Here is a 26,877-nt window from a genome sequence, read left to right as displayed (position 1 = left end):
GTTCACTCTGAAAAACGTTAATCTTTATAATTTACACTTTTTTTTTTTTTTAAAGCTCCTTTCATAGGGACAAATGTTTGTGGATACCTGACTATAAAATTTCTATGTGCTTGTTGAAAAGTCTATTCCACATTCAGTACTCATTTGCTGTTGTAATAAGATCCACTCTTTTGGGAAGATGTTCCACTAGCATTTGGAGTGTGCTTGTGCTCATTCAGACACAAGAGTGTTAGTAAAGTGAGGTACTGATGTATGTTGAGGAGGCCTGGGGTGCAAATCATCAGTGCTCCAAATCATTCCAAAGGTGTTCAGTTGGGTTGAGGTCAAAGCTTTATAAAACAGGCCACTCAAGATCTTCTACTCCAACCCATGTAAACCATATCTTCATGGAGCTCACTCTGGTTTGGTTCTCTAGTTTAAACGAATTGAAAATTTACCGCTACAGCGTCCAAAGACATGCAATACAATTCTGTTCCTCCAACTTGGTAAAAGTTCGGGGAAAAACCACATATGACTGGAAAAGACAGGTGTCTCAATACTTTCGTTTATATAATGTTTGTTGGTCTGTTTTTAAAGTTTCCTACATTAGCCACAAAGCTGTTTGACAGTTCATAATTGATTTAGCTCTTGCTTCATCTTTAACTAAAGACAGCTCTCAGCAGTGCTCTGGTCTTTAGTTCTTTACAGCTCTCCTCACTTTCTTATGTGGATGCTCTACTCAAATAAAATCAACGAGACTCGAGCAAAATCATGCTAATACTGACATTAAAGCGATCATACTTGTCATTTCCTAGATTTAGGAGCTATAACTTAAAGCTCCGGAATGCAGTGCAGCTGTATGAGGTTCCAAGTGATATTTGCTGTCTCCAGAATTACACGGATAAAATCTGATTAATAAAACGCTGTTAAATAGTGAGTGAGGTAAAAACCCTTTTGTTATGTTTAGAAGCTAACAACAAAACATGTATCTATATAAGGATATTAAGGATTTTGGATAGATTGTTGGAGCTATAATATGGATTTTAAATACGTTTTAATTGAGATCTACTTATATAAAAACATAAAATCAGATATTTTAGATACTTAAAGCTGAACCATTTAGGAAATGAAAACTAAATATTTTAGTAATTTTTGCTTTTATCCTCCCAAATGAAGTGTGAATTGTAAATACGATGCAAATGAAAATTTAATAAATTTCCAAGTCAGCAGATTTATTTTCTACAAAAAAAATTCATCATTTATATTTTTTTCATCATATATACACACAGTTTAACTTAATTGAGAAAAAGTGTTGTTAATCTGATGTAATCAATGAAAGTCTTTATTTTTCCAGAGTGTAACTGGTTTGGGTGGAAACTTGAAACGCTCCAGTAAAAACAGAAGTGCACTCATTTGCATAAAGGGACGGCTGGCTGCGAAATGTTTCAAACCCCCAATATTTTATATATATAGCCATCCATCCATCCATCCACCCACACATATACATGCCAACATTATTTACAGATTCTGGTGGTACAAATTATGAAAACCCATTATAAAGGTTAGGCCGTTATCTGAAAATGTAATAATTGCTTAGGCAGTTATCCAAAAATAATATAAAAAAAAGTAAATACCCTATAGGACTGTGACAGAGAGACTCCAGGCTCTGTCTAATGTCTCTCTCATCTCTTTCTAAAGCAGACAGAATCTTGGCCATCTCAGATGAAGGAGTAAAATGGCACTTGTCAAGCCTTCATCGCTTGACCATGTTCCAACTGGACTGCCAAGGTTCTCCCGTGTGCACAGGGCTTATCATTCCCTTTTGCCAGCTCCTCCTCAACATCTGCCCTCCTGCTGTTACAGGCTCCCGCTCCAACACTTCCACTGAGACGTAACACGAGTGGACTTATACACTCCACCAACACTAGTAACGGTGAACAAGTTGGCCGGATGACAAAACGTATTATGTGGACTGAAAAAAACATCTGGCCTGGACTTTGGCTCCTGCACTGCATATTCTGGTGATGGTTGAATGGATGGAGCTAACGGGATGATGTGTGGTTTAGACTATGCTGATTCGAAGTTTGATTACAAGAATAAATACGTATTGAAAGTGTATTTGCACAACAGAACACAATATTGTTTGATCGTATCTTTTGTCTCGAGACAGTTGAGAACTGTGAATCAGGATCAACCTGGACGCGCTCCATAGAAGAACACAAACAGTTCTAGTCATTCTGAAAGTTCAGGCTTTTTCGTATAATGTAAACTTGGAAAGGAAATTCAGCTCCCTCTTAGACATTGTACAGCATAAGTATTAGTTTTATACTTTATTAGCCAAATAAAATAATGACAAATTAAAGAACTATTCACTTTAATCAAACACAAGCGTAGGATTATGGGAATACAGAGAATATAATGTAGCGTAAACCAAACAGTGAAAAACCTTGCAATGCTGTATGGCACATTCTGGACAGGAACTTCACTTACAAACTTAACAATGCACACAATTGACCAAGGTCCAGCATTCTGCCAATGATAACAAGGGTGTTAGCTACTGAAAAAGAATACGCAGTACTTTCAGCGACGAATGTGCTGGGAATAGCAGCAAGCAAGGTCCGTGTGTTCATTACCCATGATGCTTTGTGACAAGAGCATAAATCATTCCCTAGCAGCTGCATGCTGTGTTTGTGGAGCTTTTAAAAAAAAATGCAGCATTTGACAAGAAACGCTGATGCAAAAATCGCTGTTTGACTTTCTGCCATCAGTGTTTATGGGAGTGTCTTTTTTTTTTTTTGCCTTAAATGGGCACGAGCCTCGAGCATGCTGGATTTCGGAGCACTTTTCACAAAGCGTAGCTATCACACAGCCATCAGCACCATCTAAAGCCTGTCAGAAAAGAGCTGAAAGTAGGAGCAAACACAGCTGTCATCAGCTCCACAACACAAACCTATGCCATATTTTACTCCCAAACTAAGTGAAGCTGAAAAGCTGTCTCTGATTAGTCTCTTACTAATCAAATCCAATATGTAGTGAAAACGTCTATAAGAAGTTAACTGCTTCAAGCAGTACAAAAAACATTACACACATTACAGGTGGGCTTTCAATGGCATTTCATGGCATGTGTACCATAACTATGTCAGTAATGTGGTGAACTGTGATGAAGTGAAAGTCAAAGATAACTAACAGACATGGCTAAAAGAAAAAGTAATGATTCGCCTCAGCCATATATCCACTTGACTAACTGTCTCGGTTTGGGATGGAAGGACTATTTCTTTCCCATGACTAATTAAATTGGGACATAAGGCTATGTGTGAGACATGCCACATTCTGACATGAGATATTCTTGTCTAATGCTTTATGCTGAAGTTGAGTGGCAAGTAAGCTTACCATGTAATAAGTCTTGAAAAATACTCAAAATACATTTATAATTCTATGCCTTTTCTTTTGCAACATGACTAAACTGAAGAAAAAAATAATTGTTATAAGATTTCACAAAGTTCATCATAATATCTTGACCCTATGAAGCATGAAATCTGCATTGAAGAAAAGCAGAAGTAAGGCTTTTTCTGTATTTTTCTTTTTTTTTTTTTTTAATGGGCTGGGTCGAAAAAAGGCCAACAGATGTACAGGAACACTCAGCTGAGAAGAAAAAAAAAAAAAGAGGCTGTGTCTTTGTACATCTGCACACTGACCCACCCAGTGAAAGCAGCCAAGTAAAGATAACAAGTGAACATAGATGGTTAAAATAGTATCATAAACAAAAAGAAAATTTACATTTTGAACCCTCAGAACTGTAGGCTATTTAAAGTATGATATAGTACCTTGTTCTTTTTTTTATATATAAATTAAGTGCAAAGCTTCTCAGATATACTCATGAAGGCTATGTACTATAAAATACTATTTAAAAAACTATTTTTGCCATATTTATAATTACATGGGTGTATACACTGTAACCTAACTCATACTTTGCAAAACCAAAAACATCATTTATGACCCCATGATATTGCATAGATGAACTGTTAGATATTTGGAGTCTTTAACATATGATCTCTATGTCATGTTTCAGTAGCCCAAGTTGCTTAATCTCCTCTGAGAGTGGGTCAAACAATACCTGTACAATACCTGCTCATCTATTTCCCACAATTCTCAGGTTGCACTCTCAGGATTAAAGGCACCAAACTCTTGTCCCGGAGACTATGCCATCAAACCATTATTAACTTCAAAGCTTATTACTAAATTCTAATTAAAAAGTACACCACATGTACTTTCCCAGGTAAAAGACACTAAAGGTACAAAGCATGTATCCTCCACATCAATTAAAAAAAAAAAAAAAAAAAGTACAGCCAGGTTTCCCCTTTAATTCGGTGTGTTTACTGAAAGGAAGATGGAAGAGAAGCTTTACCTTTCTGCTTCCAGCCGCATCTCCTCTCTCTTTTGTTTCCTCTGCTCCCGGCGCCATTCAAAGTCATCCATGGTTCAGTCCTGGAGGTGTGGCCCTGTAAAAAAAAAAAAAAAAAAAAAAGTAACTTGAGTGTTAGCTTTATCCCCTTTCTGTAGATAATAACAAGCTCAATTATCTTGAAACCACATATTATGGCATTTAGGTACATTTCTAGGATGCACGTCTGCCTCACGGTTACCACGGTTACTGTTTTCACCAAAGTCACACGTTCTCATACGCAAGACATTTCTAGGCTCTTTTCTGTGTCTTCGGCTGGACTGAAAAGCAGACTGAATTTGGTTTGGCCCCAAAATGGAAAACGCTGAGGCCAAAAACCGGGACAGAGAAAGCAAAAGAGCGAGAGAGAAGAACGCGGGTAATGGAGAGGATGTAAGCACAGGATGTTCAGGCATCAAAAGACTATATATACACTGGGCTGGTGAGTAGCGGGGAAAACTGGACCACCCAGAAGCTTCAGGAGCTACAGCGGTGTGCGTGTGTGTGCAGAAGCCGGCATACCTTACCACAGCAACGAAAAGCCTTAGAGGAGTCTGCTGCTCTGTGCGCTCACACCATTCCAGCCTTTCAGTCGCTTGCTCCTCGTTTTCTGTCTCAGCACCACTTCCAACACAAAGAGCTTCTCGCGTTGAATGTAGCTACCAGAAAAGGCAAAAGCCATCCTCTTCCGTTCCCCTCTTGTTCACCCTCCCTCTCTTCCTCTGCCTCTCATTCTCTCTCTATCCCTCCCTTTCCAGGGCAGACAGCTCAGGCCTCCTTCTAACCCTCCCTTCCTTCTTTTTCTCTCTCTCGTTCTCTAATTCTCCCTTCCACTCCTCCCTTCCTCTCCCTATCATTTCTCTCTTTCTTTGTGCCGTCCCCCACCCCCCCCAAAAAAAAGCACACCTTTTTTTTTTTTTGCTCTCTCTATCCTCGTCTATTCTGTGTTTACTAAGCTGTCCCTGGTTAGCCAGCCTCAGCCTGGATGCTATGGCTTTTTAAAAGCAAACTCTTGCTGTGGGTTTCCTGTTCAGCAATAGAGGCCTGTCTGGACAGTTCTCCATTTTGTTTTGACATACAGGGAATGTGCAAGAGACATAGAAATAGAGAGAAGAGGGGAATTTAGCAGTTTACTTATCACCCCAAATCTTTGATGCACTATAGAAATTCAGACTACCGTGTGGGCACATACTGTCCTGCGTGTGTAAACACTCCATTTCATACAAATATCCGTAATCGAATCAAACAAATCATTAACATTGTTAAATCAATATTAGAACACTCTGGCATGCTGTGTAACATGGTTCACTCTTGCACTGTTTTTAATTATCTGTCTAAGCTGTGTTTGAGCATGCTGACGCATCTCGGTTCACGTTTGCGGTGTGTTCTCTGCATTGGGCAGGCGAGCGGCTCAGCGTCAGAGGGCCTATCTTTTTGGAGCCCAAACATTCCTTTCTTAGCCTTCCAAGCTGAAGCAAAAACATGCAGAAATAGAAAAGCCCCTTGCACCAGAAGACCACCCGTACGCAGCTAGAGCAAGTACACAGTGGGATAATGGAAGGGCCCTGTTTTGCCTGCTGTCATAGGATTAAATCCATCCCTCTGTTTTAGAACGGGTCTCTTGCTGCTGGGAGACTCCTCTTCTCCTCCAGAGGGCGAGGAGCAGCTCGGCCATAATGACATATCTACCCAGTAAATTACTACCTCCGTTTCACAGCCGGTGTTTAGCCTGTACACTGTTTGACTCGTGGCAATGCTGTTATGTACAAGAGTTCATATTTGTCTGTGACAATCTAAGTTGCGATTCGACACATTAAACCTTCAAAAATACTGTACTTAGCATCTGTGCTGTGCAGCGAATGAGATGATAAACTGCACAGCACCCTGAGGGAGTGAGAAACAGTTCAGCATTGCCTGCAAGCTGCAAAGCAGTCGTGGTCTAGACAGGATTAAACGGATGGCTGTTTTAAGATATGTCTATAGCACATAGCACCTCCTGAGCTGCACTTCTGTGTCACGTACACCGAGTCCACAACGAAAGTCTGGGAATTAAATTTATTTTATTTTTTTTATTCAAAATATTAAGGATTTAAAGAACTAAAAAGAAAAGAATTTTCAATATTCTCAGCTGTCACAGTTAACATTTGAGCAGATTTATGAATTTGATCTTGTACCAAAGAGACTCTTCCAATGAAGCAAATTGTATGTTCAGATGACATGAATTTAATGTAACATGAATGTTTAGATTTACTCTGACTTTTTTATTGGGTTGCATGATTTGTTAGATATTTGCTTGTTAGCTTTCAATTCAATTCAATTCATTTTTATTTGTATAGCGCTTTTAATAACCGACCGTCTCAAAGCAGCTCTACACAGAAAATGTGGTAATAAAGAATAAATAAGAGGTTCTTTATAAGTGTACGTTTGTCCCTAATAAGCAAGCCGGTGGCAACTGTGGCAAGGAAAAACTCCCCGAGATAGCATGAGAACCCATTCTCATCTGGGTGGCACCAAATGTTTATTCATTAGACTAACGTTATTGAGGTGTGCAGGGATTATCAAATGCAAACTGTAGTCCTGAGTCAGTGTAGAACTCAGCTTAAGTGTGCACTTTAAAGCAAAAAAGATACAATGAACAATAAAAAATGAAAATATATTCTGGATTTTTATTTTACATTTTTTTAATTTTGACAAGGTAATGCTGAAAATAAAATGAAAAACGTTTGCAACAAAATAGAAGTGTAAGAGAAATGGGGGCATTTCCACTGTACACACCAAGTATAACAGCAAATGTCTATTTTCAGGCCGTGTATGCTCTACTATTTAGCTTCTCCTAAGTGTCGTGACTTCCCCATGTCTCTGCAGAATAAATATATCCTCTGAAAGAGAACATTTGCCACAGCCCAGTAAATAATTAGCAGCGTCAATGACTGCAAGCTCAGCCTGCAAAATTAGCCATTAGCATTCTGTCTGCAGCTTGCTGGTATGGCCCTCCGTACGACATAAGTGCTCTTCACAAACTAAGCCAAGTCTGATGTGATGCACAACCCCTACCGCCAAACGGATTAAATAACAATGTTTGGATCTACCTCCCACTGCTTTCTGGAGCGTAGCCTTACTGGAATGCTCGGACCGAAGACTAAATTTACTTCTCCAGAAAAGCCATTGCACTGCCAACATAAACCGTCACCCTTATTTGCATGTCTGTCAATAAAAGGTCCATTATCATGGACTGGCTTCAGTAAGGCAAAGCAGTGCTAACATACTCTCGTTAGATATGGCGGGATGCCTGGCATCGGAAGTGCTACTGGCCTGGTTTATCTCTCGCCAAAGAGTTCTTAAACAGCCATGAAACAGAGAAGTGTCACATTAATATCTATTCTGCTATAAATGTGATAAACTGTTTATTACCTTGTACTGCCACTCGGCCTCAATAACTGCTTATCACCCTGAAGTAAATTAAGCAATAAGCTCTCAAATCTTTAGGATTGAAACAGACAAGAGTAACCACAAAGAAAAATTTCTCATTTATATGTAAATTTACATGTTATATATATATATATATATATATATATATATATATATATATATATATATATATATATATATATATATATATATATATATATATATATATGTGATTAAAACTGATAAGGTCTTTTAATATATATATAAAAAAAACAAAAAAAAAAACACCACGTCACATGCTGCATTACTACTCCAAAAACCACTGTTCTTCAATCTGTCCAAGGATCTTGCAATGCCTTTACTATCCTTCAATTTAGCTAAACAACAATTCACCCGTTTCTCATTCTCAGTAATATCTCAGAACAAGGCTCAATAATGAGACTGCTAGAAGCACAGTGCAAATGAGCTACTTTATTTTGCTGTTTTCAGATTTATTATTTTTTTTTTGTATGCATTGCCCAAATTATAACCTTTGCCCCTTTAATCATTATTGTGCCTGCTCATCTGGAACTGTCAAGTTTCAAGGTTCTACCAGTGCTCATAACCAGCAGTCTCAGACAAAAACAACACACAACTTGTCTTGTTACTGAGAAACCGCACAATCCTCTGTCCCATGTCTCCACCACATCAGAAGACTTCAGTGTAATGTTTCAATTATATGTGATTTGTATAGAACATATGGCATTTAACGTAAAGTAACTTAAAGTGCTGACACCGACACCCTGTGTATGTTGCTACTATAGAAAGGATAACACGTTAGAAATAATGCACGAATATAAAGCTTGCAGCTGGAAACACTCAGAGCTGCTGTTGAATTAAACACATTCCATTCAATCAGAATCAAGCATTCAGCGAGTATATTAGATGTAATTAATGATTAATTGATTCCTTTATATTTTTTATATAAGACTTATTACATGTCAAACATAAGTTTGGTGTTTTGAACATTGAATGAATCGTTCTGCTTCTTAAGTGTATTACTATACATGCGCGCACACACACACACATTATTGCTAGTCTTTCCAGTGTTTTGTGTCGACTCTGCATTAGCAGGTGTGTGCCAGCCAGGTGCAGCTGAGCATCTTAAAAATGTGCAGTGTCAGCAGCATCTTAACAAGGTCACACACACACACACACACACACACACACACACACACACACACACACACACACACACACACACACACACACACACACACACACACACACACACACACACACACACACACACACACACACACACACACACACACACACACACACACACACACACACACACCTGGCAGCTATGCCAGCAATGCACACATTTTTCTCATAATTTGATTCACTCCTGACCTTCACTCAATAACCGGCCAATTAAATGCTGAATCTTTCAATAAAGCTGGGGTCAGTGAATTTTAAGTTGGAGTTGTTCTTATATTCTAACAGCTGTTAATACACTGTCTGCTCAGAGGCAGTATTTTAATGTCTGTAAACAGGACAGAAATAAAAACCCCAAAAGATCCAACAAACTGTTTAAAAGGAGGTGTCTTTACATGGCAGTTAAACAATTTGCCTGACAATTCAGCAAACGCTGCTTTCTGCACCCTTTTTCAGCTCTCAGTTACCATTCAATCTTTTTTTTTCCTTCACATTTTTTGGCAAAATGCATGTGGTTTGGGGGTATGGCTTAAGAAAAACACTGAAGAGAAGAGCTTTAGAAGAGCTTTATTTATTTGAGTTCAGGAAAAGCTACTCCAAATATCTTCTGCCAAAATCACTAAAGATATGATTAGCTATTAGTTTAATTACCATTCAAATTAAATGTGATGATGCATTCAGTCCAAACACCAGATCTGAAAAATGGACCAGAACCTCAGACTTCATAAAGTGTAAAATCACCTAGCATTATTATTTTTACTTTATAACCGCTTAACCAATCAACATTAAATCAATATTCTTCTTCCTGCTAAGTGTGATAAAGTGCCAAGTGTTTTTGATGTAAAGAAAGTGTCATCTTCAAAACAGTTGGATTTCTTGGATATTCGACAAAGCTTGTGAATATATTTAATGCTGTGAATGTGTCACCAAACAAGGTCATAGGCCATGTCTGAGCAACAACTCGACACACTGTCTTAAAATTTAGTGTTTTACCTTCGGAAAATGAATCATTCCCTTCAATCTCTGATTGCTGATGTTGATCATTATTAGTAATAGTATTCAGGCAGTAACCTTTTTGCAAAGGCAAGCTTTTATGAGAGGAAGAATGGAGATGGAGAAGGAGATGGCCTCACCTTAACAGCAAGTAAGAACACAACCATAAATCAATCATTACTGTATATTATAAAGTCAAACAGAAATAAAAATTTTGAAAGGGTGTTCAATATGATTATGCAGTGAAATCTGATAAGAGGCAGTACAAATCTACAGGAGAAGCGCAAACCATTTGGCTGTCCACGTAGAAGCATCCGTGACAATCTTTGCAGTGTTCATATGAGCCACAAATGCAGATGCTCTTCATAGTTCAAAGCAGAGCGAGTGTCTGATCTAGATCCTAGCAGAGAATTATAGATATATTTAAGATGCTAAGTGCCATTTAACACTCCCACAATGCTAGACTGGACATGCTTTGACTGCCTGTGCTTTTTTTTTTATCTGAATGAATGTGACAGAAGCTTCTTTTCAAGGTCCTGGCCAAGTGCAGTAAAACTTTGCAGTGCGACAGCCATCGTTATCTCACTGCTGTGTTTATAAGAGAGACGTAATGAGACCTGAGACAACGATCTAAAAAGGCTTATTGCAGCACCGACCAAAAAAAAAATAGGAGCGGAAAGACGCTGTGCACTCCTGTTCACAGTCCTCTTCAGCCTCCACATCACGTCTCAGGATACAGACATGGGCTGTACCATCTGTCATCATGGGGATGATTTGTTTGGCGGTGGTCAGTTGGCTGAAAATCGGCCCTGCCTAAGAGAACGTGCATTGTGCGTTGAACTCGATAATAATGCATCAGCACATTTGCAGAGCGAGAGCGAGAGAGAGAAGGAGAACGCGAGAGCAGGATGTTCAGCTATAAATTCAGTGGACTTTCTGGCAGGAAAAAGCGGTGACTGCATTCCAGTGCTGTCACCAAGCAAATGTGCGCCACGCTGCAGCAAAGACAAAGAATCAAACAGAGAAATCAACAAGCCGGACAAAAGTTGCCTCTTATCTTGATCAACAAGTTTTGTTTTTGCTGATTAGATTTTATTGTTGGTCACAGACAAAAAAAAAACACCCTAATGACAAATCTATATACATGGTCAAATTACACTGCAGCAAATACAGTTCCAGTTGGGTCTCGAAATGAAAATATAACATCAGAATAGTTAAACTGTTGTGCTTAAAAGAAATACTGCCACATCCTATATAGTTGAAGCATGCACAATATGCTCCAAATTAACAATAATTAAAAGCCAAAAAAACCCTTTTCAGTTTCCATTCAGACTTTTTTTATCATTCAAAACTTAAATTGTGAATGTCTTCGAAATAATAACTCATCAAAACAGCTACCTACAATTATGACTTCAAATGATTACCTTCAGCTGTCCAGCTTTCCTTTCCAAGACATGTTCATATAAAAACACCTTTATTTTAACATGACAGCCATTCAGCCTAGCTAAGAATTTCATGTCAAAAAAAATACATACCGGTACTATACACAAAAATCAGTACAGTTCATGTACGATTGGTTATTTTAATCAAAGTGACAAGGTTAAACGAATAAAAGGAAATTCTTTGAAAAGAGTCTTAGCCATCGCTATTTGAGAATGGAAATCGAGACTCCCACATTCCCAGACAATGGATCACATTCCTAAGCACGCAGCCTTGTCCAGTGAATCACTTTAGGACTTTTAGGTTTAAATTACCTACCTATAGATCAAACAAGTCTCAGATGTTTCACCAAACAAACGCTCCTGCAACTGCACAGACCTTGATGAACATTCACGTTCCCTAACCCTGAACTTTTAGCACACATCTACGATTTGATCATAACAGAGAAAGAAATGACACTGTCGATTCGGGTATTATTCATTACTAAGATTAAAGAGCTGGGATCTCGCACGTAAACTCGGCACTGAGGCCCATCATTCGGCTGTACTCTGTCATCATGGCGAAACTTTTGAGCTGGAGAGCTGTAAATCTGCGCTACTAAATCTGTCGCAAGCCACAAACATGCTCTTAAATCCACATTATTCTCCACAATTAAAAAAAAGTTTATTATAAAACAACAAAATAGAATGCCGGTAAAAGCATTTATTTATTTATTTTACGATCCCCTTCGTTCTTCAAAAATCAGATAAATAAGGTAAGGATCAGAGGCTTTGCTCTGAAAAACTGCCAAAAGTGTTCGTTCTCAGTTCATTCTTAAGATATGTGCTTTTTTAAAATTTTTATTTTAAAAAGGTTTGCTTTAAAATGGTGTGCTCGTGCACTTTCCAGAGATTGCACCTCTATCAGTCAGCACTGGCATGCAAGATCCTCAGAAGGGAAAAAAAAAAAAAAAAAAAAAAAAAAAACCTGATGCGAATACAGCATCAAAAGTCTGCTGCTTATTGGTGCTGCTCCACATGACCAAATATGGTAAGAAATAAGCTCCCTTTCCCGTAAGTTCAGGGGGGAAAAAAAAAGGAAAGAAAGAAAAAAGAAAAAACGAGAGGGTTTATAACATGCTGTGCTGTAAGATAGAGCCCTCGCACTCAAACACACTGACCACAGAGTGGGAAAGCTCTATCTACAGCCCACAAAGTGAATGACAGCAGTGTCAGAATCTCTCTCTCCCTCTCTCTCACGTGCGCGCGCACACACACACTTTCTTTCTCTCTCTCTCAGTGCCCAAGCTGTCACAAACCAAGCAAAAACCTCTCATTTCTCAAGCAGAAAGAAAAAAAAAAAAAAAAATCTCTCCACACACACAGAAATATGAGATCTGAAGAAAAGAAAAAAAAAAAGAAAAAACACTTTTCCTCCAACGTTTTTGTTCAAAATGGAGGGGTTTTAACTTTCAGTACTTTTGGCTTTTATGTAACTAAAAACAGTTACATAAGTGGAAAAAATTGAGACACTTGTCCAAATTATTCAATCCGTCAACCAGCCTCCCTCGTCTTTAGTGAACCAATCTTCGATCCCTGCATGTGGAAATGATCTGATCAGGTGTACCGTAGGCCTGGACCAAATTACTATGATTTGCACTAATTAATGTAGTTAATATATGCAAGTAGAGATTAGAATAGTATGGATTTCAATAAAGCAAAATGCTTTAGAGAAGGGAGTAGACTAGAATAGAGCAGATTACAGTAAAACAGATTAAAGCATTGCTGATCAGAGTAGATTACAGTAGATTAGTATAGATTAAATGACAGTGCAGTTGAGTAAAATAGAGCACATCAGAATACACTGGACTAGAGTATAGATTAGTACACATTATAGAAGAGCAGATTCTAGAACAGTTTAACAAAAAGTATAGTTATTGTATGTCAGAGTACAAGAGAATAAAGTAAGAAGTTTAAGAATGGAGTAGAGAAGAATGAAATAGGTTAAAGTGGTTTCAGTTTTTGTTACTGACTTACAAATTTACTGTTGTAAAAAAAGTACTCCTCAAAAAGTCCTTCCATAAATGTCTACTAAATAAAAGACAATTTTACCGAATATATTGTTCATTGTAGTTCATTGTACAGACTACAGTAATCAGCCACACCTTCTGAAAGATCACACTCAAGATTTTAACTATGTTGAATTCTACCACACTGCTATAACCCCTATAATATAAAGTCTTCTCTAAAATAAAGCGCCACCATCCACCCCAATAAATACAACACAACCTACTGCCTTTATAAATGGTGTAGACTATACAGTACACACAGTAAAGAGCAACAGATGCAATATTCTTAGAGAAAGTATATATTTCACTGTTCCAGTATGACAAATAATACCTGCATTGGTAAGCCGTGCATAATGACATTCACATACAGCTATTTAAATGAAATAGGTGATTCAGCAAAAAGTAGGGACAACATGAGATTCACTGGAATAACTGGCACTTTACTGAAATCTATATTTAATTTTTTATATACAATATTTAATTTAATTTTAAATATCTTATTTAGTATAGTTAAAACATGAGGCCTGTTTTTGATCTCGCATTTGTAGTGAATTTCTTACTGTTGCGTTATAGAATATTGTTGTTTAGTCATCTCCAAATGTAAATTTATATATATTGAGGTTCTACAAAACGATAATAGACACCTGACCAAGTTTTATGAGCTTTTTTTGAACATCCCATTCCAAATTTATTCCTATTTGCTATTATAATAACCTTCACTATTCTGGGAAGATGTTCCACTAAATTTTGGAGCATGCTTACGGAGATTTGTGCCACAAGGGTGTAAGGAATGTCAGGTATTGATGGTTGCAGTCATTGTTCCAGTTCATCCCAAAAGGTGTTAAATAGGGTTGAAGTCAGCGCTCTAACAGGCCATTCAAGATCTCATTCAAGAACACATTTGGGGAACAATTATTCACACCAGCTAGTTATACGATATAAAAAATAAAATTAAAAAAAAAGCCTTTTTATAGAATTCATTTTGTTTTATAAAGAGAGAACCTATGGCCCAAGCCTCATTCAGCCCAGACAAGAGGAGCTCAAATTATCACTTAATTTCTCTGTGGTAATTAAAAAAGCCAGAGCATGGCTCTGGAGCACGTGCCACGTATGACCTACCCTGCTGGAACATTTCATGCCACATAAAACTGTTCTGATATAAAGCTGAAAAGTTCCTGACATGCCTTGTAAAACATACCTCTTGCTGACAGCCATCCTTTAGCTACACCATGCAGAAATGGCCCTGAAGCAGAAATGGTCCTGACACATGTTGAGTTAGACAGGGAGAACTGAAAAGTGATTTAGGATCTTATATGAGATCACACAGACTGAAAGGCTGTCATGTCCTACAGTATATGAAACATGTAACAGCAATGCAGAAGGCACTTTGCAAGATGCAGGTACTGATCATCATTACTGCTTTATTTACATGTGAAAATATTTCGAGGTTTGAATGATTGCTTGGTCCCTGAAGAGAAATAGTACTGAATGTCCAATGATGTCTTTGTTGGACTGCGACTGTGTGATAAATCAATATTGTACAGGTAGACCCCAACTTACGACGTAGATAGTTAGTGAAAAAATGGTCGTAAGTCAAGAAGAATGACTATTCTATGATGCGTTTCGACGCAGACTTAAAGAGGCACTGTAAAACACATTTCATTTTTTTTTTTACATAGTATAAATAAAAAAAAAAAATTATTTTCTTCGGAGGTGACCGTCATATCTCCGAAATGTCGTAGGTCTATGACTGTAGTCCAACATACTGAGTACTTAAATTGATCAAGAGCCAGATATCTTACTGCACAAGAAACTTACAGCATAACCTGGACTGTAATTCTGGCTGGAATATGTAATGTGTAAAAAATGGGATTTATTTTTTTTTTTTTAATCATGTTTACTATAAGATGTTTATTCACTATTTAGCTCTTAATACAAGAACATCAAAAAAGGGACATGAGGTATTGACAGATTATAGCTGCTATAATGCAAGTCATCACAGGAACCACTAACAAAAGAAACATCTACAATATTTTAAGTAAATAAATAACGTAATTTTCATACTAGGGGAAAAAACAAAAAACAGGAAAATTGCTGGCAAAATGCTGCGGTATGAACCGTAATAAAACACTTGGGGATGTGGGATGTGTTGTTATTGGAAAATAATATTGAGCCACATCACAACACTCCTACATCACTTATTTTTAGAACAGCACCCATATCATGCTAATCACAAAAACAAAAGATTTTTTATGTAAATGTGCAATTGTATATAAAAAAATTAATTAAACCAGATAAGAAATATTCACAGCTTAAAATCTAAATCGGTTTATTAATGGCTTTTCATCATCAAGACAGAGCATATGATGTCCTATTGCCTTTATCTGATGGTCCAGTGATGCTACTATGTGAACTTTGGCTGACTAAAACCTAGGCCGAGCTTCCTTTTTGGAGATTTTGTAAAAGAACAATGATTGAAAATCATTTAAAAGAGGGTTAGTGATCCGGAGGTCAGGAATGGCCTCTTGTCAGTGATCAGCCAGACTGATGACAGCAGCAGGGAGTTTGGCTGCAGAGATGCTTTTAAAAGTCCTTGTACTTTGAAGCATGGAGCACAAAAGACACGTTCTAGTTTATACTCTTTACTCTAGAACAAACAAAGCTTGTGCCTCACATCAATCATGTCTCCGTGGAATGTACACAACGTAGGTAAAAACTCTCCCAAGTTCAGGAATGCTTGCAAATACTCCGCAGGGAAGTGTGTGTGTATATATATTATATATATATATAAAAATCTCAACTGCAAAGGATATTCAGACCACACATTCTTGTGTAGAACCCTTTCCTGTGCCTCCCTCTGTGCTCCTCCCATTACACTTGTGTAGTCACTTCTTTCACTTGTATTGACAGTGACTGCTGTTGTCAGCAGGGTAGAGGGTTTGTAAACGCAAGTGCCACTCAAGATGAGGCTGCAATATGCAAAACTTTACACTGCAATTATACTATTTAATAATGGGTCTGTCTTATAACCTGAAATAAATTAAAACACATTTTAGATGTGAAACAATTAAGGAGCGTCCTGCATTATTTCAAACAATGTTTTTTTTTTTTATTAGTCTAATTCATCTGTTTGAATGCTGTAATCAATCAAAACCTTACAGCAATATTTATAAAAAATCTGGGACTGATACTTTTAACATGTAATAAAACATCAACAGCTGTATTCGGAGTAAACTTCTTAGGGGTGAGTAGATCTGTCTGAGAAAACTGAGAGCATATAATTAGTTGTGCTCTCTGGGAAGGAGTAATGGCATATACACTAAACAGTTCATGTACACAGAAGAGGGCAGATAGCATCTTATCTCAAAGTGTGTTACAGTGCCTTGTAATGCATCAGCAGTTCAAAAATATGCAGCTGTCACATGTCTTCGTAAGCACAAGCCTATGATTAGAATAATAAAAAAATAATAATATACTGTACACCCATATTGTTCTTCCATGAAGGTGATTGATACAGAATTTGTGCACGTCCTGACTATCTGCCTGCGTAAAGAGTACATTTATTTTTCTTGTGACATTGGTTCCATTTTGTGTCCATCCCTCTCTCTTAAACCGACAAACCGACTTTGTACTAGACACTGGATGCGCTTTAAAGTCATGTGATGGATTACTTTACTCATCTGAAATATTGGCTTTTATTGTTTTTTCTGTGTAATTGCCTGGCCATCAAGCCAGCCAACCCAGAGCATTCATTTTCTCTCTCCGACATATGGACTGACCTTGCACTCACACCAGCAAATGATAAGTCACTGATGTCACTCCAGGTTTGATTCTTGTGGCCATATAGTGACTGCTACCGTTATCGCTTGTGAGTGTACAATATCTGTCTTTTTTTATAGATCAGTACAAAAATAAACTAATACATTGTATAGAATCTGCTGTACTCTTAACCTGTAAGTAACAATGACAGTGCAATCATTTATTTCCTGTGTGTGCAGTTCATTGCTAATGACACAGTAAAACGTCACTAAATCTAAAGTCTCGTCATTTTCAGAAAGCCTCAGACCAGACTACATATAACAGTGTGTAGTGCACTGATTTTTTTTTTTTTTTTTTTTTTAGGAAAACACATTCGAATTTAATCTTTAATTGAATTTTGTAAAAAATAAAAAATTTTTGAACGATAGTAGAGCAGAGCAAGTGACTAGTAATTCAGTGGATTTTTACATGCTAGTGTTCAAATGTAGCCGTTTCCATGTGTTGCAAATTTGCATCGGGAATGCTAAACTTCTGTTCACTTAGCCGCTTGTTCTCGTGACTGCAGGTTCATTCCGCATTTACAATGTTGAAACAACTTGCAGTTCTTAACCTGCATATTGAATTTAACATTTTTAAATGTAATAAACTGGGGTAATGGTAAAGACAATAAAATATTGTTTTATAAACAAAAGGAATTAAAAAGCATTAATGATTTCCAGGTTCTTGGCTTATTTCAGCCTATCTGTGCTCCACAAATAAGCAAACCTTTTAACACTGAACACAGAAGAATAGCTTGTGAGATTGCAGGCTGCTAGGCATCAAGCCATTTTGCTCAGGAGTAAGATATGAAAGAAAGGAGAAGCATTTCTGATCCTGTCCCAGTGGAATTTGCTGAAAGCATGCAGTTGATAACTATCAAGCAAGACTAGGCTTGTTTAGCCTTTTATTTTTAAGTCTGCTACCTTTATTTAATAAAGTTTAAACATTCATGTCTAAGAGTAGTGGCAGATTATTGCCATCCATTAAATGTTCATGCGACGTCCTCATAATCATCTTTATAGCGATACGAAGACGAGCCTACAATTATCCAGAGGATCGGCTTAGCTGGTCGAATGCTTATTCGAATATATATGCTAAACTCTAAGAATGGATTAAGAATGAAAGACATTTATGGTCATAATTATAATATTGTTTTGCTTAATGTGGCCTATAAATGTATTTAAACTTGTCTTGATTTGTTATAATCCTAGAGTGTAGTGATTCTAAAGCGCTCTTCAAAAGCTCTAATGCTTCCTGCCTCCACTTCAGTCATACAGATCAGAAACCTTTGTGAAGATCCAGAAACTAACATATTTGAATGTTGACAACAGCTTACTTTATTACTTTGCCATAAATTATTTGTTCTTGGCTATAAAGAAGAGTATTTGACATTGCTATATTTTGCTCTGTTTGAAATTCATGTTGCCAGATGGTGACTTAATAAAATGTCTGTGTTGAAGTAAAAAAAATTATATATATATATATATATATATATATATATATATATAAAAAAAAAAAAACATTTTTGTAATTTGCCTCTGAGCACTCTTTTTCTTAAAACACATCGCATTGAGCCCTCAGTGATTACCCAACTTGTATGTGCTAAATGAGGTAGAGTCTGCAGTGCTGTGAACTCCGACACCCTTGTACTATAAAAACTCTAATTTCCAGCGATCCACCTGTGCCACATAAACACTTTCAGGCACAAAGTGGTGTATGGTTCTGCCGGCAGCAAGCTTGACTGAGTGACACTTACCGTTACTTCAGGCAGGTCTGGGCAGCTGGGATGCAATTACTGATCATTAAGTTACACCTGAACTAATAAAAGGCTATTATTATCCAAGGTGGTCTCTCAGATGTCCGTCATAGAGAAGGTGTGCATTTATACGATTTCAATGTCTCTCAAAACACACACATACCCACGCACATAGACAGCAGCCGTTAATGTAACAAGAGTTCATTGTTCTACATGGCACTGCTATAGTCATTAAATCTGACCTTAATGAGGGCAGCCTGTGCGACGCAGCCACCCCATCCGTCTTTCCACGCACACTGCATGTCTGGGGCATCTTTTCCCCTCTTGTAATGAAATGCAGGTGCAATCTGTTTCATTATTCAGAACATGCCCACAATTAGAGTGAACTCCCCAATTGTCAGTCTGTATACTAAAACCAGTGTAAACAGCTTGAGACCATTGTAACCCTGTACTCATGTCACTGTACCCTCTGCTTAGCCGTTAACACGACTCTCTTCTACACGCCTGTGTACCTTACTGTAACCAACTGTAAGAACTGACAGCGTGATTATCCCCATTCTGTCAGCTTAAGAAGCTGAGAAGCTGATTCATTCCAACTATGAATATCTTCACTGACTGATGGTATAAGTAGCACATAAATACCCTCAATAGCTTCTTGAATGAATCACAATGGTCATGTCTGGGATGTGTAGCAGGCCCAGTGACTAGGTCACCCTGCAATTGAACTGCTGCCGAACGCTAATAAAACCCCTTTTTAAGCAAGCCAGACCCGTGTTGTTTAATAACAGCGCGAGTGATTGGAACAGAGTCGTTACTAGCACGTTTCTTATGAGGTAAGAGGCTCTCAGATGCCAGCCTCTCTCCCAGAAGAGCGTTCTTAATTAAACGCCACTCACAAGGAACCCGTTTCTGCCACTGAATCTGTGCCAGCTGTCTGATTCTGTAAAGGGAAATGCAAAGTGATGAATTAAAGCACTGCCATGATTCTTGATAAACTAATACAAACTGCCTGGATTGTTGTGTCCTCATAGGACTAAAAAGTAGGTACAGCTTACATATAGGTGTCAAGACATATTTAACGCACCGTGTAGAGCAACAGGATCAGACTCCACTCCTTGTGGACCACATCACCAGAGAGATTTATGCTGTCGCTCCATGGCCCAATGAAATGCAGCTCATACAGGCTTTTGTAAACAGGAGATAAGTTGAGTTATATGTGTTAACTGACAAAGATCACTAAAACAGAAGCGGGGTCTGGTCCAGCAAAGTTCAGAAAAAAAAGCTACATCATTTGCATATTACCTATTATCTGCATTGCAAAGTCATTTTTCATAATACTGATTATTGATTACTACCACTTTAAACTGTTAGTGAGCCATTTCTAATGGAAACACTTCAACAAACCTCTAAAATGACCACAACACCTGCATAAGAAATATATAAGCATCAGCAAGACATCATTAATTCCACAGCGGATCCAGAGCCTATCCTAGGAACACTGTGCATGCAGCTATCCACATCTCAATTGTACACAGAGTTACACCTAGAGACAGTTTAGGGATAAGATGGCTAGGTTTATGGGATGAGGGTGGTAACCGGACAACACTAATAAAACTAAAATGAACACAGACCATTTTAATGCCAAATACAAACAAATCAATATCCAACTAAAGAGAACAATTTTTGGAAAATAAAATGTATTGACTTGTACTTTGCTTCTGCTCGAGGAATTCACTTGGCCCATCCACTTTGTGTTGGCAATGCAATTTCTTTTGCCTCTTGTTGGTATAATGAAACTGAAATGACATTGCACCATCATGCTGCATAAAATCATGAATCATAAACCAACCTACTCATTTATGTAGTTATGCAATCAGCCAGTCATATAACTGTGCAATGCATTTTTATGCACTTCAGCAGTCCAGTTTGAGTAATTCTGATGTTTTTGGCTGGGATAAGTACAGTAAATCCTGCTGTTGTAGCCTATTTGCCTCAAGACTCAATGTTTCATGCTCTGTGAATATATGCTTTTCTGCTTACCACAGCTGTAAAGAGTGGTTGCATTACCATAGCCTTTCTGTCGGCTTGGATTAGTCTGGCCATACACCTCTGACCCTTCTCATCAACAAAGCATTTCCTTATAATGAAGTGCTGCTCTCTGGAGGTTTGTTTAATATTTTTGGACCATTCTGTGTAAACCCCGGAGATTCTTGTGTGAAAATCCCAGATGATCAGCAGTTTCTGAAGCACTCAAACCAGGCCTTCTGGCACCAGCAAACATGCCACAATCGTCACAGAGATCCCATTTTTCTTCATTCTGATGCTGGTGTGAACATTAACAGATGCTCTTGACCTGCATCTCTATGATTTTAGACACTGCGCTGCTGCCACATGATTCGGCTGATTGAATAATTGCATGAATGAGTCATTGTACCATGGTTCCTTTAAAATGGTCAGTCTATAGGCATCCTAAAATTCCTCAAATACCCATCATTACAAAAGCAGGCCTTGAATTGTGACTTTAGCAAGAGCATATTAGCCATTCTCTGTTTAGATGTTTGTTTATTTTGGGCCTGACTAGCAGAGGTCCCCATTGGGAAGAGGCTGGAAGAGAGACAGAAACGGACTCGCTCTGACATTTCCTGTAACTGTTTTATCAGATAAGGAGACATTTAGAGTCTGGCTCATCAGCAAGAATTTAAATCAATCAATACAGCATTTGGGGAACTTGCAATCACACAAAGACAACTTACAGTAGATGATTGGTATTGGAGCATGAGGAAAAAGATTTTGTGTGACTTAAATATGTGCTATAAAATATGCCACTGTGCATATGACCAGGATGACCGTATACGCTTAACCTACAGCTCTAACTGTGTGCCCTCTACAGAGAGGATTTATTTCTAAATCTAACATGGCTGCACCCTCGGGCAATGGAGCGAAAAGAACTCATCCGTCAGCGTTATCCATCATCCGAAAGAAATCCTTGCACATCAGCAGTTCTGGCTTACTTCAAGTCTCCCTACTTAAGAGTTACACAGTCTCGATCCAACTCAACGTTTCTGTTCCAGATTCCCACTTTTCTGATGAAAACTGCAACCAATGCCGGAGAATAACAGACCACAACGTCAAATTACCAGGAAAAAAGAAAAAGAAGGGGGGGAGGAAAAAAAAAAAAGGAAAACCTTTCCACTGAAGAACGAGTTGAAAATGAGAGCAAAAAAAAAAAAAAAAAAAAGAGGAATTTCAGATTTATACAGTATTTTACAATCAAAACATCTGCAAGGCAATTATTGGATATTTGCAGGAACCTAAATAAACACGAGCTAAGGTTTCAGATGGCTCTGATCTCACAATTGAGGAATGTCCAAGATTGGTGCCCTCCCTTCCTCCCTATCCTTGATCGTCATAACCAGTTTAGAGTTAAACAGATCATTAAAAGACCTCAAAGCAGACAAAAAAAAAAAAAAAAAAAAAAAAGTACCGAGTTGCACAAGTGGATATGTAGGACCCAACTCATTCCACTTACAAAGTACAGGGTATCAGCTCAAAAGCAGAGGACGACTAGTGCACAACACGATGTGGTCAGACTTGCTAGACTCGTGTCCCCTGAGCTTTCGGACACGAGTGTTAATCACTGTAACAGAGAGCTAATTGAACTTTCACAATGGTTTCACAAAGAAAGTAAACATTCTTGCAGTATTATTTCACAGGGGTCCATTTACAAAATGCTTACACATACTTTCATTTGCCCTTGGGTACTTCTTATATCCAGACATATGCATGTCCCAAGCAATTCCAATTTTGTGTGATAGCTTGAGAATCATTTGAATGAAAACGTCCTAATTACACAAATCACCTGCAGGTTGAATAATGACAGAATTTTAGATTCAAACTGCAACGAAGCAAACATTCATTTAATGCAAGTTGATAAATTTTTTGATTTAGGTTATTAGCCTAAAAAAAAAAAAAATTGTTTAGTATTGAGTCAAGCCTACACTGGGTCAGTTTAACAGCTTAAACAGGCCACTCTGTTCCTAGATCAGCCTCGGTCCTGTAGTTGTGTTCTTTAGCCTGGACCTGGAGGATCTAGACTCCGGAAACACAGGGTAGTGTTCTCTACATCCTGCCTGAGCCAGGCCTATGGCAAAGCCTCTTTATCACTTTGCAGAATTACTGCCAGATTCCTCTGGGCTCTACACATGCCCTCACATTACAGCGAAAGAAAAGAGAGCACGCAGGAGACAGAGACAAAGTGGGAGTGTTTTTTAAAAAAAAAAAAAAAAAAAAAAAAAAAAAAAGAGAGAGAAAATGGTGCATTCCAAAGCCTTTTTCAATCGTCTGTCACCAGGTTCAATCTGTTCCTTATAAGGCAAGGGCATTCCCATCATATTTTCCAAACACCACATTGTTATCAGATCCTGTTTCGTGGCCAATTATTGTCCTGGCTCACTGCTCAAGAGACCTCACTGCTACCTACAGTATATAGTTGATCAGCATTTATACACATGCCTGAACCATCAGTTTGGACAATACAGCAAGATTCCTTGCACTTCTGAACTTTACAATGATTAACATGGATGTCATTGAGTTAGTGCATTTAATTATCTTGGCCTGCTAAAAAAGGCCAAAAGGTATTTCTGAACCCATGCCAGCATGTTATGGGACGGTCAGTTGGGTTAAGATTAACAAGCGCCTTTACTGCATACTAAATCAGACCTGAGAATTCACTTAGCAAAGCAAACCACCCTCCCATCCTCCATCCTGTCCACAATCCCACAACAGAAAACAGATGAAACAATACAAGAATGTTCGTGACTGGCAAAAGTGCACCGCAAATATTTTGGGACGAGAACAAGGATCGGGAATCCAGCCAGAACATACAGCACAGATGATGCTACTGAAAGTGTCGGTAAGTGAAGATCAAGGGTCCGAAAATCCAGTACAGAAGTCAACTCAAGTCAAGTGGGTTTTATTGGTATTGCTCTGTATAGTATAGGACTGCATGCAGTGCAAATACATGACGCTATGAGACGAGTGAAGAGTATACAAGAAATACACCAGACAGAGTACCCTAAAACAGAATAACTGAACAGTGGTTCATGGAAGAAAGCAAACAACCAACTTCAAACTGTAGGCTGGACATTAACATGGTGCAACATGGAATAGTGAGATCGGTAGAAAAGTGTTACATAGCAGCATCTTAAAATTCACTCAATATAAGGTGCAATGAAATTACACCTTCTAACGAGGCTGGACTCCAGCCCTCCACGCCTGGTCGAAATTAGGGACCGCATGCAATGATTAAATAAATAAACTTACCACGACTATACAATTTACTACGACAAGAAAGAAAAGTTTGCTCAAGAGGCTGTGGGTTCGGATAACATGTTGCTCAACTGCATTCTAGGCTCTAAATGAATACCTACAGCGAGTCCTGCAGGAGAGAAATAAACACAATCACTTAGTACTGCAGGAGCAATTCAACACTACAGATGTTCGTTAAAAAAAGACACATGCAATTGATTTATACAGCACAAATATATGGCTTCACTGGGAATTTTGCTATGTATTTGTGAATGGTTTTAAAAACAATATTGACTACACAATCAGAATTGTGGTGGTTATATCTCAGGTTTAAATGTACACACCTGAATGTTGATGTAGTTTGTCAGAATTTCTAAAGAGAAAATGATTGGAATCCAATTAAATTTTATATTAATAAAACTATAAAATTAAGTTTTGGTGGAAAAATTCATGCATTCAATTTAACAAGAATCAAAAAGAACAGATATGACTGCCGCTATTTAAGCCACTTAGCCCATAATTAAGCATTTTGACAACCTGAATTTCACTCATTCACTTTTAAAACACTTTCTCCCGTTCAGGTGGGTCTCCAGGGACTCCGAGCCTATCCCCAGAACACTAGGCTAGAGGAAGGAGCACACCCTGGATGTGTTGTCTTCTCATCGCTGGACACCACACACCTTGGAAAAAAAACATTCCATCTACAAGCATGTTTGTATGAGGCTGAAGTAAACTGAAGAACCCAGAGAAAGTAACCTCAGAAACACAGATAGAGCTCAAAACTAAAATGCTGCACCACACTAAACCCATATTTAAGGTGACGTTATAAACGATATTCCATGTTCTTTATTCCAGCCTTGACTTCGATGATCACTTCATCATGACATATTTGACTGGACAACAAAAAGGATCACCATGTGGATAATGCAGGAATGAATCAAAGCACTTCAAGAAACTGCAACATAGACAACACCGCACATATTGGGACAATTTAGTGCAACAGGTACACCTACAAGCATGTTTGTTGTAGGCTGGACGAAACTGTAGAACCCTGAGAAAGCCCAGGGATACGAAGTAACATTAGGAACACCACAAGAACAAAAGAGCTGAACTGCTGCACCACTGTACCATCCTGAACCTACATTTTAAGAACTGAATTGAAAATGTGGCACCAAAAATATGATATGATTTTATATATATACACACACACACACACACACACACATACATATACATACATACATACATATATACACATACATACATATATATATATACATACACATACATACACACACACACACACACACACACACACTTTATAATATTTTCAACCTGCATGCATGCAAAAGGAAATGTAGGCTTTGAATTCAGATCAGTCCAATTTCTTTCTCCATTTAAAAAAAAAAATCTTTCCATGTTCTTCATCACGTCAACAAACATGATCACAATGCGAATAATGCAGTAATGCAGCCAGGCATTTTACTAAACTGCAACATGAATAACAAAACAAACAAAAAACAAACAAAAAAATTTATAAACAAAAGCTGACAGCATGCGGTGGTGAGCGCGAATAAGCAACAACGGATGAACAACAAAACTTCAACTGCAGCTTTAAGTATCAGGGCGTCTGAAGTTGATAAAGTTACAACTTCCATAATGTTCCACAACTTACCTGCCACTGAGTGAGAACCTGGCTGAGCTTTAGCCTATAAAACGCTGCCTTTCCGAGGTTTCCGCTCAGTCTGTTGACTCCAGAGAAAAAAGCTCGGGGTTCGGCTAGAGATGCGCTTTCTCCTAAAGCTCCTCCCTTTAAACATGTCCCAGCACCAGCCTCACACAGCTTTTACGACATGTCTGAAATTCATCACGCCTGCAAACAATCTAAGACACGACTTCTAATCAAAACGCCATGCCCACTCAGCTAAACTACACTATAATGTATTGCAAAACTGGTGTGAATGTTCATCTGGAGCACAGATACTTTTCTTCTGAGTCAGCAGTATGCTCAGGTTTAGTTTTTTAAATCAGTATTTTCTGGAATCCAAAAGATGTTCAAGAATCTTCTGAATCAGTCATTAAAGGAAAACTCCACCATGTCACAAAAGTATGTGGACACCTGATTTTCATACCTTTTTGAAAATAATGTTCCAGACTATATAGTTAGACTTTGCAGTTATAATAACCTTCACTTCTCCAGGAAAGATGTTGGAGTATGGCTGTGTGGATTTTTGGTCATGCAGGAATCAGAGCTTTAGTGAGATCAGACAGTTGGATGAGGAGTTCAGGGATGTTCCAGTTTGTCCCAAAGGTGTTCAGTGGGGATAAGGGTCAGGACTCACACTGAAGTTTTTCCACTCCAAACTCAAAAAAAACATGTCTTGTCAGAGCTTGTGCACAAAGGCATTGTTATGCTGGAGCATGTTTGGGGCTCTTGGGTCCACTGGAGGGAAACTCAAAATGCTTCAGGGTACAAGGGAAACACATACAAACTGGAAACAATTTGAT

At 38.1% G+C, this 26,877-nt stretch overlaps 1 protein-coding gene across 33 annotated transcripts in view; it reads right to left on the bottom strand.

The window, feature by feature from the left end:
* cald1a (caldesmon 1a) overlaps nt 1-26,201 on the bottom strand; it is a 51,362-nt gene extending 25,161 nt beyond the window's left edge. For 10 of the 33 annotated variants that reach the window (XR_014531337.1, XR_014531338.1, XR_014531339.1 and 7 more), the window contains exons 1-2: nt 26,045-26,201; nt 4,385-4,478 (exon numbers count right to left, since the gene is read on the bottom strand). Coding sequence is in view for 16 of the 33 variants with exons in the window: in XM_083528207.1 (XP_083384333.1) it covers nt 4,385-4,455 (71 nt within the window). In the remaining 17 variants the exon portion in view is untranslated. Of the gene's footprint in view, nt 1-4,384; nt 4,479-4,942; nt 7,194-26,044 lie in introns of those variants that run through there. The other 23 variants (XR_014531346.1, XR_014531347.1, XR_014531348.1 and 20 more) reach the window with 7 other exon arrangements.
* Between the last annotated feature and the right edge of the window lie 676 nt (nt 26,202-26,877).

The sequence above is a fragment of the Silurus aristotelis genome (genome assembly GCF_946808225.1).
Source record: "Silurus aristotelis genome assembly, chromosome: 24".
Taxonomy (NCBI): Eukaryota; Metazoa; Chordata; class Actinopteri; order Siluriformes; family Siluridae; genus Silurus; species Silurus aristotelis.
The sequence above is the reverse complement of the archived record's forward strand: the minus strand, read 5'-3'. Positions and strand labels throughout refer to the sequence as shown.